This window comes from Chelonia mydas, chromosome 3 (assembly GCF_015237465.2).
Source record: "Chelonia mydas isolate rCheMyd1 chromosome 3, rCheMyd1.pri.v2, whole genome shotgun sequence".
Lineage (NCBI taxonomy): Eukaryota > Metazoa > Chordata > Testudines > Cheloniidae > Chelonia > Chelonia mydas.
Window position 1 is genome coordinate 17,630,977 of NC_057851.1, and position 17,773 is coordinate 17,648,749.

At 42.0% G+C, this 17,773-nt stretch overlaps 1 protein-coding gene across 5 annotated transcripts in view; it reads right to left on the reverse strand.

Annotated features, from left to right (window-relative positions):
- Positions 1-17,773, reverse strand: part of KLHL29 (kelch like family member 29) — a 573,096-nt gene that overhangs the window by 372,210 nt on the left and 183,113 nt on the right. For 4 of the 5 annotated variants that reach the window (XM_043542199.1, XM_043542201.1, XM_037893987.2 and 1 more), the window contains one exon: positions 1,587-1,892. In XM_043542199.1, the coding sequence (XP_043398134.1) occupies positions 1,587-1,847 (261 nt within the window). In that variant the 5' untranslated portion in view covers positions 1,848-1,892. Of the gene's footprint in view, positions 1-1,586; positions 1,893-6,619; positions 6,674-17,773 lie in introns of all 5 variants that reach the window. The other variant, XM_043542198.1, reaches the window with a different exon arrangement.

Genomic DNA, 17,773 nt, shown 5'->3' on the forward strand with positions numbered 1-17,773 from the left:
CAACAACAGAGGAGAGAGTGCGGACACTGGGACTTTTTATACATGAATTTGATGGGAGACCACACAGGCAATTAGCAGCTTTCCAGGTAAAGTTCATCCTATATCACCTACATACTGTCTTGTTTCTTCGTATTGATCTAGTGATGTCAAAACCATTCTTACTCGTAAAACTCATCTAGAAAATTGCCTAATAAGATAATTTAGAAAATGTTTCACATTTAACATATCACAAAACACTTAAAATGCTGATCTTTCCCTCCCACCCCCGAGAAGCAAACACTTTACTATCATAGCTCAGCCTCAGTGGGCTGTTAAACATCAGCAGCTGGACTTTTAGCAGTACAGAGGTCATGATAAATGAAACCACTGTGCTGGCTTCAAAACTTGCTAAATAATCTTCTCCAGACAAAGCGTGCAAAATGCATCTATTGTGGAGGACATCTGGGGAAATCCCATATTCATTTTCATTGGGAACTTACTGCCTGTTGTCAAATAAAAATAAATGAAAAACACTATGGACCATTTTAAAAAACATTCACACTGTAAACTTTTGTTCACTGTTTCCTTCTGCAGCATTGACTTTGTTTTTCTACTGTGTGAAAAAAATCAATATAGTATGGTATTGCAGTAAATTTCAGCTTGTTCTTGGCTTACTTTAAATAACTTCATTGTCTTCTTTTCCCCTGTCTGCGTCTGTTGTATTTGGCTCTTGCATTTATTAACATGAAACCAAGTTGAAAGAAAAATGTAAATATCATAAAAAGAAAAGCAGCAGGGCATCTGGCTTGCTCGGCTAAAGCCATGGATATCTTTACAATTTGCTAGGGTTTTCCACCACCCTCCACCCCACAACTTTCAGCTTTCCTAGTCATTTTTGTATGCAGGAAGGCAACAAAAACTTTTCACTGATATAAAAATTTTTGCTTTGTAGACTTAAGAGGAGCTACAAGTTAAAAGAAAGCCAAAGAACACTACTAGTCAGTAGAATAAAATCAATAAAAAACCACAAGTGATTTTATTTCTTTACAGTTTAACATTTTCTTCCTTCTTAAAATGTATTTATGTATAAACCAGACAGCCTTGTCTCAACTGTGGGTTCTCACTATTCCCATTATTATGTTACAGATGGCAATGTGGAAAGGCACTCTGGACAACTTACAGGAAAGGGCCAAGCAACAAAAACAAAAAACTCCTATGCACTTTGCTCATTTTCTGCTCTTTGTGACATAAAAATAGATCCGCGTAGGAAAACTACAGCTCCGTCTGGAACACTCCTCGGGTAGTTAGACAAACAAAGTGGATCATTTCTAACAACAAAATTGAGAACTAAGGGCTTTCTGTGATATAGGGAACTGGTTGCTCTCTCTGTTCAGTGATGGAATGAGGTGGGAGATCCACCAGCCCATGAAGGTCATCTTAGTACAGAAACAGCACATGTAATGGCCAACAGAAGAAAAAAGGCAAAGGGCCATTGGACTTCTTATTCCCATGGCACATCATAAACAAAAGGCTTCTGAAGGGGACAAGTGTCACCCCATCTGTAGTTCCCTCTAACTCGTCATTACTGAAAACAAGTAAATTCTTACTTTGGTAGTTGAAGCTGCAGATGAGTTGGCCACAAGGCTCGTTATCACGTCGCTGTTCACTGTGGTGCAAGCAGCTGTGGCTGGAGTAGGTAGTCGAGAGGGAACAATTGGCAAAGGCAACAGCCCAGGTCTGTTGTTGCAGTTGCTGCTCGCTGTACTGTTACAGTTACTGCTGTTCACATGATTCCCATTGGAGCTCCATTCTCGGCGATCCCACCCAGTGCGATAATCTCTTTCAAATCGGCTGTGGTGCCGTGACATCTCGATCGACTATGGCTTCTTCTCAAAGGGAACTCGAGAGCTCGCCTGAAATGTTAAAAGCAAAGAGGTGTTATAAAGTAAGCCCAAAGCAAAACTCCCACTCAATCATTTGGGCCAGTCCCGCCAGTCGTCACCATGCCTATTTTGCAGTACAGTTGAAATTGTGCCAATCAAACACCAGGAGAGGGGATTATGTTTGTAGCAATCTTAATTAAAAATTGAAATGAGAGAGGTAGGATACTGACTGAACATGTGGTGGAGAGAATAGTCACTCAGTTTCCAGGGAATTCCACATGTCCAAACTTTCTAGCAGGATCTCAAGAGACAATACACAAAGAACGAAACACCAAGTTAGAAGCAATTAATCATTCAACCTTCCTGACAGCTTCCTAAAAATGTCCTTTTGAAAATTAAACCTTTCATGGATCTTGCACCAAAGAAATGTCCACCCCACCAATCCCAATGAGGGGAAGATGAAAAGAAATTTGTCATTGCTCCTGCTGCTCTCATTTATTTTAACACACACAGACTCATAGATCCATTTATAGAGTTTAAGTCCAGAAATGACCATTAGATTGTCCAGTCTGACTTTCTGTATATCATAGCCCATTAAATTTCACCCAATTACCCTGTTATTGAGCCCAGTAACTTGTGTTTGACAAAAACAGATCTTCCAGATTTGACTGAAAGACATCAAGATGGAGAATCCACCACCTCCCTTGGTGGTTTGTTTCAGTGGTTAATCATCCTCATGGTAGAAATTTGAGCCTTATTTCCAATTTGAGTTTGTCTAGCTACAGCTTCTAGCCATTGGTTCTTGTTACAGTAGAACCTCAGAGTTACAAACACCAGCGTTACGAACTAAGTGCAGGGCTGGATTTCCAATTAGGCACAGCAGGTACGCTGGCATGGGGCGCTGGCATTCTAGGAGTGCCTTACCTCTCTAAAAACAGGTGGAACACAAAGATCAGCTGTAGGCGGGGGGAGCACTTAAGATGCTGTGCCTAGGGGTGCGGAAGATTTAAATCTCGTCCTGACTGACTGGTCAACCACACACCTCATTTGGAACCGGGAGTATGCAATCAGGCAGCAGAGACACACACACACACACAAAAGTAAATAGAATACAGTACAGTACTGTGTTAAATGTAACCTACTAAAATAATAAAAGGAAAGTTTACAAAAAAGATTTGACAAAGTAAGGAAACTGTTTCTGTGCTTGTTTCATTTAAATTAAGATGATTAAAAGAAGCATTTTTCTTCTGCACAGTAAAGTTTCAAAGCTGTATTAAGTCAATGTTCAGTTGTAAATTTTGAAAGATCAACCATAATGTTTTGTTCAGAGTTATGAACATTTCACAATACGAACAACCTCCATTTCCGAAGTGTTCGTAACCTCTGAGGTTCTACTTCATGTCTCTCTCTGCTAGATTAAAGAGCCCTTTAGTATCCACTATTTTCTCCTCATGAAGATACTTATATATTGTAATTAAGTCACCTTTCAACCTTCTTTTTGATAAATTAAACAGATTAAGCTCTTTAAGTCTCTTACTCTAAGGTATTTTCTCCAGGTCTTGAATAATTTTTGTGGCTCTTTTCTTCACCCTCTCCAATTTTTCAACATCTTTTTAAAAATATGAACACCAAAACTGAACGTAGTATTACAGTATCAGTCTCACCAAAGCCATGTAGCGAGATAAAATCACCTCCTTAGTCCTACTCACTACTACTTTTCTTATACATCCAAGGGTTGCATTAGTCCTTTTTTGCTACAGCACTGCATTGGAAGCTCACAGTGAATTGTTTGTCCCCTCTGACCATCCACTATGATTCCTTTTCAGTCCCCGCTTTCCATGATACAGTCTCCCATTTTGTAGGTGTGGCCTGCATTCCTTTTTTCTAGGTGTATAACTTTGCATTTGGCTGTATAATCTTTGAATGGACCCAGTTTACCAAGTAATTGAGATCACTCTGTATGACTGTTCTGTCCTCATCATCATTTACTACTCTGCCAATCTTTGTGTCATCTGCAAATTACACCAGCAGCGGGCAAGTCATCTCAGCACAGAACAGGGAAACAGAAACTCCTGAGTTCTAATCCCAGCTCTGACAATTTCACACTACATGGTGCGATGGAGTGTACCAACCCCGCACTGGCCCAGCAAGGGTTAGCCACGCACTTTGGGCCCAGGAGGCAATGCTCCCATGCACTTGCTGGGCATGCTCTGGTTGGAAGCAGTATATAAAAGGAGGAGGCTTAGCTCAGTCTGGGTTGATTGAGGAGAAGAGTGGATGCACGCTGCAGGCTCCTGCCAGGGAGCCACTACAGGGCCAGCCTGCAGAGGCTGAAGGCGCTGAACCCCAGACAACTGCGGAGGATGAGGGAGGCGGAAGGCCGCTACCCCAGAGGAGGATCCGGAAGCAAAGGTAGGAAGTTTGTCGAGAGGGGAACCTGAACCTGAAGCCAGAAGTGCTGGTTCCATATGGCCCTGGGTTGGGACCCAGTGGAGTAGGATGGGCTCAGGTCCCTCTACCTCTTTTCACACCTATCACTAGGCCCCACTGCCCAGAAGACTATGGCAGCTACATAGACTCTGGCCACAAGGCCTTGCTGCCCTGAGGACAGGGGCAGCCTCATAGACTTTGACCAGGAGGCGTCACTGCCTTGAGAGCAAGGGCATTTTCATGGACTCTGGCCACTAGGCCTCACTGCGCTGAGAGCAAGGGTAGCTCTGCAGACTCTGGTTATTAGGCCTCACTGCCCTGAGGATAAGGACAGCCCCCGATCTCCGACCGCTAGGCCTCTCTACCTTGACCACAAGGAGTTACGTTCACAAAAAGGGGGCGTTCTCCCTCCTTTTTCTCCCCCAATGGGCTGAAATCCCGCTACACATGGCCTCGAGCAAGTCACTTAACCCTCTCTGCCTTAAAATGGGAACATCCTCCAGGTAACACTGTGACATTTGTACAGCATTAGGAAGTGAAGAATATTATATATAAATGCTAAATACAGTTTCTCACATGAATAAATCATGAACGTTTGGTTCATTACAGCAACTCGTCTATTTTACTTGCATCACACAATCCAATTTATTAGGAGATCAGTGAAACTCATTTTATATTTAAGAATGCATAAAACAAAAATGGACAAGAAAAATATCCCAACGTATGATAGCTGAAGAGATATTACTTCTTGGTATTTTTCTGCTGGATAAGGTCAGTGTTGCACTATGTGTGGTTTTACTTATCATCATGAGCAACCACAGACTGAGCAGAATTTCTGAGCACTGACACAAGCTGTCCTGTGGCTCCTATTAGCTTGTCCACCACAAATGTCTTAGCACTGTTGAGTGAGACTACTTTATCTTAAGTGTAAGGTGGAAAAAAACATCCAGAAAGTTCAAACCTAAGCCACTAATAGCCTGTCCTCAAGAGATATAATTCAGACATACTGTAAGACACTAGCAAGTGAACAACTTTAGTAATAAGACACCTCGTAATACAACAGAATGGCAAATAAAGCTGGTGTATTAGAGACGAACGTGGCCCATCAGAGACATACCATTTACAGTTAAAGACTGTTCTCCTATTGTACTAGAGGGGATTTATATCACCTTCCTTATAACAAAAGATTGGGACTACTTCTCAAGAACATAAGCAAGGAAAATTCTGCCATCTGCAGCGGTTTGTCCTTCTACTCTCTGTAGTAAAATTGTGCGTAGAGGCCCACATATCAGCTTTTGTAGTTGTTGTTTAGGAACCTGTTGCACCTCTTCATCCAAGAGGTGGCGTTGCTTCTCCTGGGAAGGGCTGCAGGGCAAGGTTTGTCTTGAGCAGCCTATACTTCAGTAATACCCATTCAAGTACATTAGGATAGTTCTTTCGGGGGGCTCTGAGTAAACTCATGATACTCGTGTCCTGTTCAAACAGAATTTCATGGCCCCTCTGACATGCAGGTTGTGAGGATGCCTCTCAACCTTTCTGAAATTACATGGAAGTGACATACCAACTTCTGATTATGGCAAAAATTAAAGGCACACTGTGCATCAACAAGGATACAGTAAACAGAACATCTTTGTCTAAATAAAAAACTTTTTAAAACATAGTGGGGGGAGATTTTCTATGAGCAATGACTGCCATCTCACAGAACACTAGTACCAGAAATGTAGCTTTAAGGCTTAAACAATTTAAGACTTTTATAGCAGCTCTTACACCATGGTCTAAAAATACTTTACACACTGTAATCAAAAGGGGCTCTATCAACTCAAATTTACAATTTTAAAATGTACTTGTCAAGCTGTGGAGAGTGGCTCACTACTGTGAGTGCCAACCTCCGGACAGACTGTCAAGGAACTGGGCACAAACCCCAAACTGGTTGTATGTTATACAATTAGATTTCACCAATCAAGTAACAAGGGTGAACTCCTCAAGCACTATAACAACCTTACCATGGAGTCACAGACAGTCCCCTTGGACACGCCAGTCTATCTAGCCACCCAGGCAAGCTTGCCTTTGTGATAGATGATCCCTTACATAAAAATCACAACAATATTCAGAGACTAACAAATTTATTTGAGCATAAGCTTTCGTGAGCTACAGCTCACTTCATCGGATGCATCGGAAGTGAGCTGTCGCTCACGAAAGCTTATGCTCAAATAAATGTGTTAGTCTCTAAGGTGCCACATCTCCTCCTTTTCTTTTTGCGAATACAGACTAACAGGGCTGCTATTCTGAACCAATATTCAGATTACTCCAAGCCCCAAACAACTTACCCCAGGTCAAGTGCTTCCTAGATGTCTCTCCAAAGACAATGCTTGTAGCCAATCCTATAATAAACAAATGAAAGGACCGTTAACTAAGGGCTAGCCTACACTAGAATCCCTACAGCAGCGCAGCTGTGTACCGATGTGGCCGTGCTGCTGCAGCATTGCTGGTGCAGACGCTCTGTGCTGACAGGAGAGAGCTCTCCCGCCACCTCTGTGAGAGGCAGCAGATAGATGGCCTGCCGACATAGCACTTCCACAGCAGCACTTCGGTTAGTGTAACTTATGTCATTCGGGGGTGGGGGGAGGCTTTTTCACACACCCCAAGTGATATAAGTTATACTGACATAAGTGCAAGTGTGTACAAGCCCTAAGAAAAAGGACTGAGAGTTATCTACAAGGCTAAAGGAAGGAAACATACACACAAATGAGTTACAATCTTAAGTTCCAAAAGGTGATAGTAGCTGTTATACATACAAGCTCCGTATTTTCGTTTTGGGCTAACCCAAGCCAAGCAGCTTGGTGATCCCTTGCTTATGCTTAGAAATACTGCCCCCTCCAAATTCCAAGCAGCATAGTGATAACAATTTCTCCTTAACAGGAATTTTTGTTCCCTTCCCCCAGCATTCCTTTTGGGCCCCCCACTACAGAAAGGACGTGGACAAATTGGAGAGAGTCCAGTGGAGGGCAACAAAAATGATCAGAGGGCTGAGGCACATGACTTACAAGGAGAGGCTGAGGGAACTGGGCTTGTTTAGACTGCAGAAAAGAAGAGTGAGGGGGGGATTTGATAGCAGCCTTCAACTACCCGAAGGGGGGTTCCAGAAAGGATGGAGCTTGGCTGTTCTCAGTGGTGGCAGATGACAGAACAAGGTGCAATGATCTCAAGTTGCAGTGGGGGAAGTCTAGGTTGGATATTAGGAAACACTATTTTACTAGGAAGGTGGTGAAGCACTGGCATGGATTACCTAGGGAGGTGGTGGAATCTCCATCCTGAGAGGTTTTTAAGGCCCGGCTTGACAAAGCCCTGACTGGGATGATTTAGTGGGTGTTGGTCCTGCTGTGAGCAGGGGATTGGACTAGATGACCTCCTGAGGTCTCTTCCAACCCTAACCTTATAATATGAGATACTGATATTACAAGTAGGGTTGCCAACTTTCTAATTGCACAAAACCGAACATGAACACCCTTGCCCTGCCTCCGTTCTCTGGCCCTTCCCTAAGGCCCTGCCCCTTCCCCAAAACTTCACCCCTGCTCACTTCACCCTCCCCATCACTCGCTCTCCCCCACCCTCACGCACTCACTCACTCATTTTCACCAGGCTGGGGCAGGGGGTTGGGGTGTGGGAGGGGGTGAGGGTGTCAGGTGGAGTGCAGGCTTTGGGGTGGGGACGGGGATGAGGGGTGCAGGAGGGGGCTCTGGGCTGAGCCAGGGCTTTGGGTATGGGAGGGGATACGGGCTCTGGGCTGGGGATGTGGGCTCTGGGTTGGGACCAGAAAAGAGGGGTTCAGGGTGCGAGAGGGCAATCCGGGATGGGGCAGAGGGTTGGGGTGTGGGCTCTGGAGTGGGGCTGGGGATGAGGAGTTTGGGGTGCAGGAGTGGGCTCCAGGCTGGGGCCGGGGGTTCACAGTGTGGGAGGGGGTTCTGAGCTGGGGCAGAGGGTTGGTGCACAGGAGTGGGTGCTCTGGGAAGGAGTTTGGGTGTGGGAGGAGGCTCAGGGCTGGGGCAGGGGGTTGGGGTGCAGGAGTGGTTCTGCTCTATTACTAGAGCAGAATTGACATGTCACTCAGCAGAGAGCTGTGGTAAACATGTACATAAGTCAACACCTAGCAGTTTCTACTGCATGATCTAAGACACCATGCCCCCAGCAGTTCCAGGATCAGACGATACTGACAGGCAATTACACTGATAACTAGCAGAGGAAAGGACTGCAAGGAACCCATTCATTAAGAAGTTTATTTAAGACCCAATACCTTGTTTATGAGCAAACTCCTTCCACGCCACAGCTGCCATTCTTAAAAACATTTTCTGATGTTCTCAATAAAAGTTAAGATCAAACACCGGAAACATCACTGTTTCTACATATGCCATCAAACATATGCTACTAGTTTAGACATCACTTTTGGCTGAGGACAAAGATATCTGACAGCAACAAGATGTGCAGAAGTGAGATTGTGGTGATGGCTACGTAATGCATGAGAATTCAATTGTCAGTGCTTGCTATTATTATTTTTTAAATAAAAACCAATATAAAATGGTCCCATAAATAGCTGCTTTGTGGGATGAGGGGAGAGGGAGAGGAAGTTGCTCATGAACAGGTTATTTAATTTTGAAATATATTTATGGCCCCATGGCTCACAGGCCATCTCCCTCCCCTATTTAATTGGTGAGGCCAGAGTGACACAATGTGCAAACACACCTACACTCATAACTCAAGCTTATCCCACTGAAACTATGTAATGAATGGAGCATAATCATTACAACCCTCTACATGGTATTTGTCACAGCCCAGTGTAAGATCTCTTGAAAAACTGTACTGAAATGGGATTGCAAATTATTCTCGTCAGTAGCAGGGATGGGAGCAACCATAATAGTTAAGGATGTATATGCATTTCCATCCTAACTCAATTTTCAGTGGCTCCAAAATGTTCACTTTTCAGGCTAAAAATTTCCAGGCATGGTCTCTTTTCAAAGAACTTTCCTTTTGTTTTGTTCATTTATTTTTAATGTGTAAGCAAAAATAAATCTTTCAGACATTCTGGACTACAAGAATGGGGGGAAAACAAATTACCCTAATTATATACAAATAACTCCTATGATTTAATAAAAAATTACCACCAAAACACATGCATGTATGTGTCTCTACATGCACGTGTGTGTATATATCCAGTTATGGTACTTATACAGAATGTGGACCTGAGGCTGAAGAGGATCCTAATGGAAGCAGAAAAGAATCCACTGATTGTCCTTCATGTGGGAATAAATTATACTGCTAGATTCTTGCTAGGAAGCTTTAAGGAAGACTATGGCAGGCTGGGGAAGACGCTTAAAGAAATGGAGGCTCAGGTGATCTTCAGTGGAATTCTACCTGTCCCAACAGGAGGAGAGTGAAGGTGAGACAAGATTATGAAGATCAACAAATGGCTCAGGTAATGGTGCTAGCAAGACAGCTTTTAGGTGTTCAACAACTGGTAGGCATTCACGGACAGAGAACTGTTTGCATGGGGATGGACTCCACTTGAGTAGGGAGGGAAACAGACTTCTGGGGTGGAGGTAGGCACAACTGATCAAAAGAATTGTAAACAAGGAATTTGGGGAAATAGTTGGGAGATGCTCATATGATCCCCGTGCCTGACTCTAATATTGAGCGAGAGGAAAATCAGCTAAAAGAGGTTATTGGAATGGAGAAAGGAACAACAGAGGGTAGAGGAACAAGAGGAAAGAAAGTGCCAATTCCACCTTCAGAAACAGGTAGGTGATACTGGCCGTAAAATGACTACCTAACCAGGTAAGGAATCTGGATGAAGCCAAGCAGGAATTACTAAGATGTCTGTACACAAATGCAAGGAATGCACTGCATAACAAAATGGGGGAACTAGAATTACTGGTGCAGGAAGTGAAACCAGATATTATAGGGGAAATGGAAATGTGGTGGAATGGTATTCACGATTGGAGTACAGGTACTGAAGGGAATGTGTTGTTCAAGAAAGACAGAAAGAAAGGAAAAGGTGATGGAATAGCATTGTATATTAATGATGAGATAGCCTGTAAAAGAATTAGAAGTGATGGAATGAATAAAACGGAATTTGTTTGGGTCAAAATCACTTTGGGGATGAAAGGTAACAGAGTCTCCACTGGGATACAGCTTGGGGTCTGTTACAGACCCGGAGCGTCCAATTTGGATATGGATAGAAACCTCTTTAATATTTTTAATGAAATAAATACTACCAGGAATTGTATGATTATGGGAGTTGTTAATTTCCCAGATGTAGATTGGAGGACAAGTGCTACTAATAATGGTAGGACCCAGATATTTCCGGATGTTATAGCCAACAGATTTTTTCACTAAATAGTCCCTGAATCAACAAGAGGTGATGCCGTTTTAGATTTAGTATTGGTAAATAGCAAGGACCTCATGCAAGAACTGGATGTAGAGGACAACCTTGGTTTGAATTAATCCAGTTTAAACTAAATGGAAGGATAAACAAAAATATATCTATAACTAGGGTCCTTAATTTCAAAAGGGCAAACTTTAAAAAATTAAGGGAATTAGTTAGGGAAGTTGACTGGACTGAAGAACTCAACTGAATGTGGAGGAGGCTTGGAATTGCTTTAAGTCCAAATTCCAAAAACTATCTGAACCCTGCATCTCAAGCAAGGGAGAAAATTGTAGGGAAAGGTTGCAGAGCAAACTGGATGAACAAGTATCTCAAACAGGTTATTAAGAGAAAGCAGAAAGCCTGAAAAGAATGGAAGAAGGGATGGATCAGCAAGGAAAGCTACCCTTGGAGGTCAGAAAGTGTAGGGGAAAAGTAAGAATTGCCAAAAGCCAAGCAGAGTTGGACCTTGCAAAGGAAATTAAAATCAGTAGTAAAAGGTTCTTTAGACATATAAATAAAAAGAAAACAAGGAAAGAAGAAGTGGGACCACTAAACACTGAGGATGGTGTGGAGATTAAGATAATCTAGGCATGGCCCAACATCTAAATGAATACTTTGCCTCAGCTTTTAATAAGGGTAATAAGAAGCTTGGGGGCAGTAGCAAGGTGGGTAATGGGAACGAGGATATGGAAACAGAAATTACCACATCTAAGGTAGAAGCCAAACTCAAACAGCTTAATGGGACCGAACTGGGGAGCCTGGATAACCTCCATCCAACAATATTAAAGGAACTGGCACATGAATTTGAAAGCCCAACAGCAAGGACTTTTAATGAATCTATAAACTTGGGAGTCATACCCTGTGCCTGGAGAATTGCAAATACAATATGTATATTTTAAAAAGGGGAGGGGAAGAATTCCAGAAGCGATAGTCCCATTACTTTGACCTCAATTGTATGCAAGATCCTAAAACAAATCTTGAAAGAGAGAGTAATTAAAGACATATAGGCAAACGGTAATTGAGATAAAATACAACATGGTTTTACAAAAGGTAGATCGTGCCAGCCCAATCTGATCTCTTTGAGAAGATAACTGATTTTCTAGACAAAGAAAAAATAGTAGATCTAATCTACCTGGATTTCAATAAAGCATTTGATACACTTCCACATTGGAAATTATTCATTAAACTGGAGAAGATGGGGATTAACATAAAAATTGAAAGGTGAGTAAGCAACTGGTTGAAGGCGAGACTACAACAGGTCATGCTGAAAGGTGAACTGTCAAGCTGGAAGGAGGTTAATAATGGAGTTCCTCAAGGATCAGTCTTGGGAACAGTCTTGTTTAATGTTTTCATTAATGACCTTGGCACAAAAAGTGGGAGCATGTTAATAAAATTTACACATGACACAAAATTGAGAGGTATTGCCAATACAAAGGATGATTGGAATATCATACAAGACGATTTGGATGACCTTTAAAACAGTAGTAATAGAAATACAGTAACTCCTCGCTTCATGTTGTAGTTATGTTCCTGAAAAATGCTACTTTAAGCGAAACGATGTTAAGCAAATCCAATTTCCCCATAAGAATTAATGTAAATAGGGGGGGTTAGGTTCCAGGGAATTTTTTTTGTCAGACAAAAGACTATTTTTTATATATACACACACATATACACAGTATATATTTTAAACAAACAATGTAATACTGTACACAGCAATGATGATTGTGAAGCTTGGTTGAGGTGGTGAAGTCAGAGGGTGGAAGAGGGTGGGATATTTCCCAGGGAATGCCTTACTGCTAAATGATGAACTAGCACTCGGCTGAGCCCTCAAGGGTTAACACACTGTTGTTAATGTAGCCTCACACTCAACAAGCAGCATGAATGGAGGGAGGGGAGACAGCATGGCAGAGAGAGCCGGGACACACACCCTGTGTGTGAGAGAGAGATGAGCATTGCCCCTTTAAGTATGCTGACACCACTCTAAGTACACTGCCTTTTTAAGTAGATCAGCAAGTTGAGATAGCAGCTGCTGCCAGCAAGCTCCCTCCCTCCTGAGCCCTGTCATATCCCCCCCTGCTCTGCAGAGATAAGGTACAGGAGCCGGGGGAGGGGGACACCCTGACATTAGCACCCATCTGCCTCCCTCCCCCGCCACACTGCACAGCAAGCAGGAGGCTCCTGGGAGCTGCTCCAAGGCAGAGGGCAGGAGCAGCACATGGCAGTGGGGGGAGGGACAGCTGAACTGCCGGCAATTGACAGCCTGCTGGGCGGCTGCTGCACAGGGAACTTAGGGGAGTGGGGAGCTGATACGCAGGCTGCCGGACCACCCTGATTCCAACCCCCACCAGCTAGCTCCAGCACGCTGCTCTTCCTGCAAGCAGTGGACAAAGCAGGCAGCTGCCAAACAATGTTATAAGAGAGCATTGCGAGCATGTTCCGTAATTGATCAGCAATGTAACAATGAAACAACGTTAACCGGGACGACTTTAAGTGAGGAGTTACTGTAGAATGAAATTTAATAGTGAAAATGCAATGTCATGCACTTAGGGACTAACAACAAGAATGTTTGCTATACGCTGGGGATGTATCAGTTGGAAATAACAGAGGAGGAGGAAAACCTGGGTATATTGGTCAATCACAGGATAACTACAAGCCACCAGTGTGATGCAGCTGTGAAAAAGGCTAATGCAGTCCTTGGATGCAACAGGCAACGTATTTCCAGAGAGATAGGGAAGTGTTATTATCATTACAGAAGGCACTGGTGAGACGTCATCTGGAATACCATGTGCAATTCTCGTCTCCCATGTTTAAGAAAGATTAATTCAAAGGTACGGCAAAGGGCTACTAGGATGATCAGAGGAACAGAGAACCTACATTACGAGAGGAGACTTAAGGAGCTTGGCTTCTTTACCTTAACAAAATAAAGGTTGAAGGGAATCTGATTGCTATATATACATATCAGAGGGAACAACATCAGGGAGGGAGAGGAGTTATTTAATTTAAATGCCAGTGCTGGCACAAGAACAAATGTGTATAAACTGGCCATCAATAAGTTTAGGCTTGAAATTAGACAAAGGTTTCTAACCATCAGAGGAGTGAAGTTCTGGAACAGCCTTCCATAAGAAATAATGTAGGTAAAAAATCTTAACTGTTTTAAGACTGAGCCTGGTAAATTTGTGGAGGGGATGGTATGATGAGGTTGTCTACAACAGCATGTGGCCCATCTGCAACTGTTCATAGCAAATATCTGGAGAAGAGGCACTAGGTGGGGAGAATTTGAGTTACTACAGAGAATTCTTTCCCAGGTGTCTGGTTGGTGGGTTTTGCCCATATGCTCAGGGTCAAACTGACTGCCATGTTTGGAGTCTGGAATGATTTCCCCCCCTAAATCAGATTGGCAAAGACTCTGTGGGATTTTTTGTCTTCCTTTGCAGCATGGGGCACAGATCACTTGCTGGTTTAAATTAGAGTAAATGGTGGATTCTCTATAAATCAAGATTTGAGAACTTCAGTAACTCAACTGGAGGTTATGGGTCTATTACAGGAGTCGGTGAGTGAGGTTCTGTGGCCTTCAACGTGCCAGGCTAGACAATCATAAAGGTCCTTTCTGACCTTAATGTCTATGGTGCCCATTATCATAGCATCTGAGCACCTCACAATCTTTAATTTGTTTATCTTCACAACACCCCATGAGGTTAGGAAGTGCTATTATCCCCATTTTACAAACGAAGAACTGTGGCACAGAAAGAGTAAGTAACTTGCCCAAGGTCAGGCAGAAATTCTGTGGAAGGGGAAATTACACATTGCATAGGTGAAGCTCATTCTACACTGGCTTAATCAGCTGTGCAGCATACAGCTTTGTGAAGGTCCAGCATCAACAAGACAGCCTTCTACACACAAAATGCAACCGCTTCTGTAAATTAGACTACCTCTAAACTTAACTAGACAAAGCAACCCTTGTTCCTGTTTGTCACATGCAATCAAAAGTTGTGTGTGTGTGTGAGCGCGCAACCAATGGGGAGAACATATACTTTTGAGGGGGGAGGGGATGACCCAGCAGTTATTGGATGAAATGTTAAATTTATAGGCAGAAAGGAGACCAAGCTGGCATTAGGCGGATGCTCTAGAAGAAGGTAATAGGCTGGCGAAGACAGATCTAGCTACCAGAATGGTCTAAAAATCCTCTGGCAAGCTGAAACGTGATATACAGATATGGAACAGGGAGCAACCCACCAGTCTATACCAATGTCCACTAAATCCCAGAATAACTCATCAGTGCATGTGCTGTGCAAAATTCACACCAAACATTTAGAACCATTAAAATTTCAGGGAAAGGATGCGTAAGGCTATTGACATCATATTGGTTGCATCAACCCTGATACAATGCTAATAAAAGGAGGACATCACTTGCCCACATCTTACATTTACAGGGGAGCTGGGATTCATATACAACACTATGAGATAAACTCTCAGGGAATCTTGCAGACATCTCTCTTAACCTATCTAGGTCCAAATGTGCAACACAATGTAGATAAAGCCCTTAGAAAGAAGAGAGACACAATTATTATCCATGCAGGATAGTTAAAATGCAGTGGGATTCCTCCTGTAAAGGTAAATGACTCTTTCTGTAACCAGAGTTTCATGATTATTTCTCCTGCAAGTAATTTTCAACAATAAAATTCAATAATAAAAACACAGGGACACCATGTCTGTGTAGAATGCAGGTAACTATGGGACTAAAATGAAGGGTATTTTATATAAGAATGGCCATACTGGGTCAGACTGCATCTAGCCCAGTATCCTGTCTTCCGACAGTGCCAATGCCAGGTGCTTCAGAGGGAATGAACAGAGCAGATACTCATCAAGTATGTTTGTAAGCAGAATATTTTAATTACGTGAGTCCCATGAACTTCAACAGGAGTCAACAAAGCCCTTGCAACTCTGGAATGAGAAGGGTATGTTATACTGACATTATGGATAAAATATCTAGACAAGGATAACGTTCTGAAAAGCACCTAAGTGACGTAAACACTAAATCCTATGTTCAAAAGCACTGAAGTCCCATTCACAGCATATATCTTAGGTAAGATGAATGTGGTCAATTCCACAGTTAATAAACAAACACATATGTACGGATGCAAGAGCTACATTAGAAGCATTTACAATTGCACTGCACTGCGCAGACTTTGCTAGGTTTAGGCAGATCATTAAGGTAAATTTTAGTGCTTAACATTTTACATTATCTGCTCAACATTTATAAGAACCCTCCTCCCCCCAAGCCAAACTCTTACTGTTTTGTAGAAAAACTTTCCCAGTCATGCTCTTCCAAATGACAGCCCAGCCTATGCCTTAGGGCAGCTTTCCCCTTGCTTTCCACATTCATCTAGCCTCAGCCTCCTTAAAATGCCTGTACGGAAAAAAAGGCTTGCAGCCAGTCTAACGCTACAGAATCAGATTTCTTGGACTATTAGAAATTCAGCTTCATTAAGTGACTTCAAAACTAAAGGTCAACCTTTTAATTTAAATTTTTCCTGGATAAGCTTCTGTTTCTAAATTTAATATTAAAAAAAAAAAGTAAAATGAGAGAAATATGATATGCCATTTGCATGAAAGCCTGGAGGCATCTACCAAAGTGGCTACTTGGTTATTAGGAGAATGGAAGAAAATAAAAGAGAAATTAAACATTCAAATAAGCAGCTAAACAGCATCATTAATTTTCAGACTGGACAAACAGAAGCACATATAAAATAGCTTATTAGAAAGCTTCACAATCAGTTAAGTATTTGCATCGCATAAGTATTTTATGAGATCTACACAAAAACAGGGATGATTATGAGGAGAGAGACATGATGTAATCGGCTCTAACATGAAGAACTGTAACTGATAGGGAGAAAATGTCTAAGTACTTATGCTTGAATGATTTCAGATACATGCTGGAGGGAAAATGTTACTGGATGCAGTTTTATCAGAGCATACCAATACAGCAGCCTCCTCCTTTGGCATTGGGCTAACCACACAATGTTCACATATCAGACACCACCATTATCCCAAAATATACCTATGTTTACAAGCACTCTGGATATTTTAAATTTTAAGGACACACAACACACACACGACCATATAAATATGGCTTAAAAAAAAAATCCTTGAAACCATACAGTATAAAATTGCTAGGTCAGATACCCATAATGATGCTTAATACAGCTGAGTTATAAAACTCATAACAATGCCTATTTGTATGTTTCAACTAGTATTATAGTAGTACAGAATACAGTAAATCTATGTAATACTATAGATTACAGTAAATCTTGCTGCAATAAGTGGTGCTTTTCCATCTCTAAATGGAATTCCATAAGTCTGCTAGGTCAGGTCAAAGTTGGGACATCATCTTTCCTATGCTTTTTTGGGTGAGCTGCCAGTTTTGGGAGTTGATTTACTCTGTAGAAGTGAAATAAATAAACAAAATGTTTTATTCATGCTCAAAAGTATTTACACATTATGAGGAATTTCTTATACATGTACAGAATCATTTTCTAGGCCTATATAGATCCAGCTAATCCATTTTCACATTTTTGCTTAACTTATCTATTTATTTTTGGACAACTTCAGTGAAAGACTTCTTTGTTAGACTAAGTCGGTAGGAATCCAATCGAGATTCTGTAAAGCTGACCTTACAAGCAGCTGTGTAGAAAGATAAGAACTAGAAATATTTGAGGGGCAAGGAAACCACTTTATTATCAAGCAAGGTCTACTTTTGTAAACCCCTGATTTAGGCTTGTAAATAGGGTAAACAATTATAAAGCTTCTGTGAAATCTAAGGCAAGGCAGACAGACTTGAGCCACCTTAGTCAGAGCTAAAAAACCCCCACTAGTAAGTGATAAAAGAGCAGAAGATCTCAGAGAGAGCTGAGGATTTAATTTTTCTAACTATATGCTGCAGGGGACAATGCAATGGGATTTTTTGCTGTTGTTTTGTTTTTTTAAATCAGAGTGCCAACACAACAGTGTCTTCTTGGGGTACAGACTTCATTACCCAAGAATGACAAGGCAGATTTGACAGTTC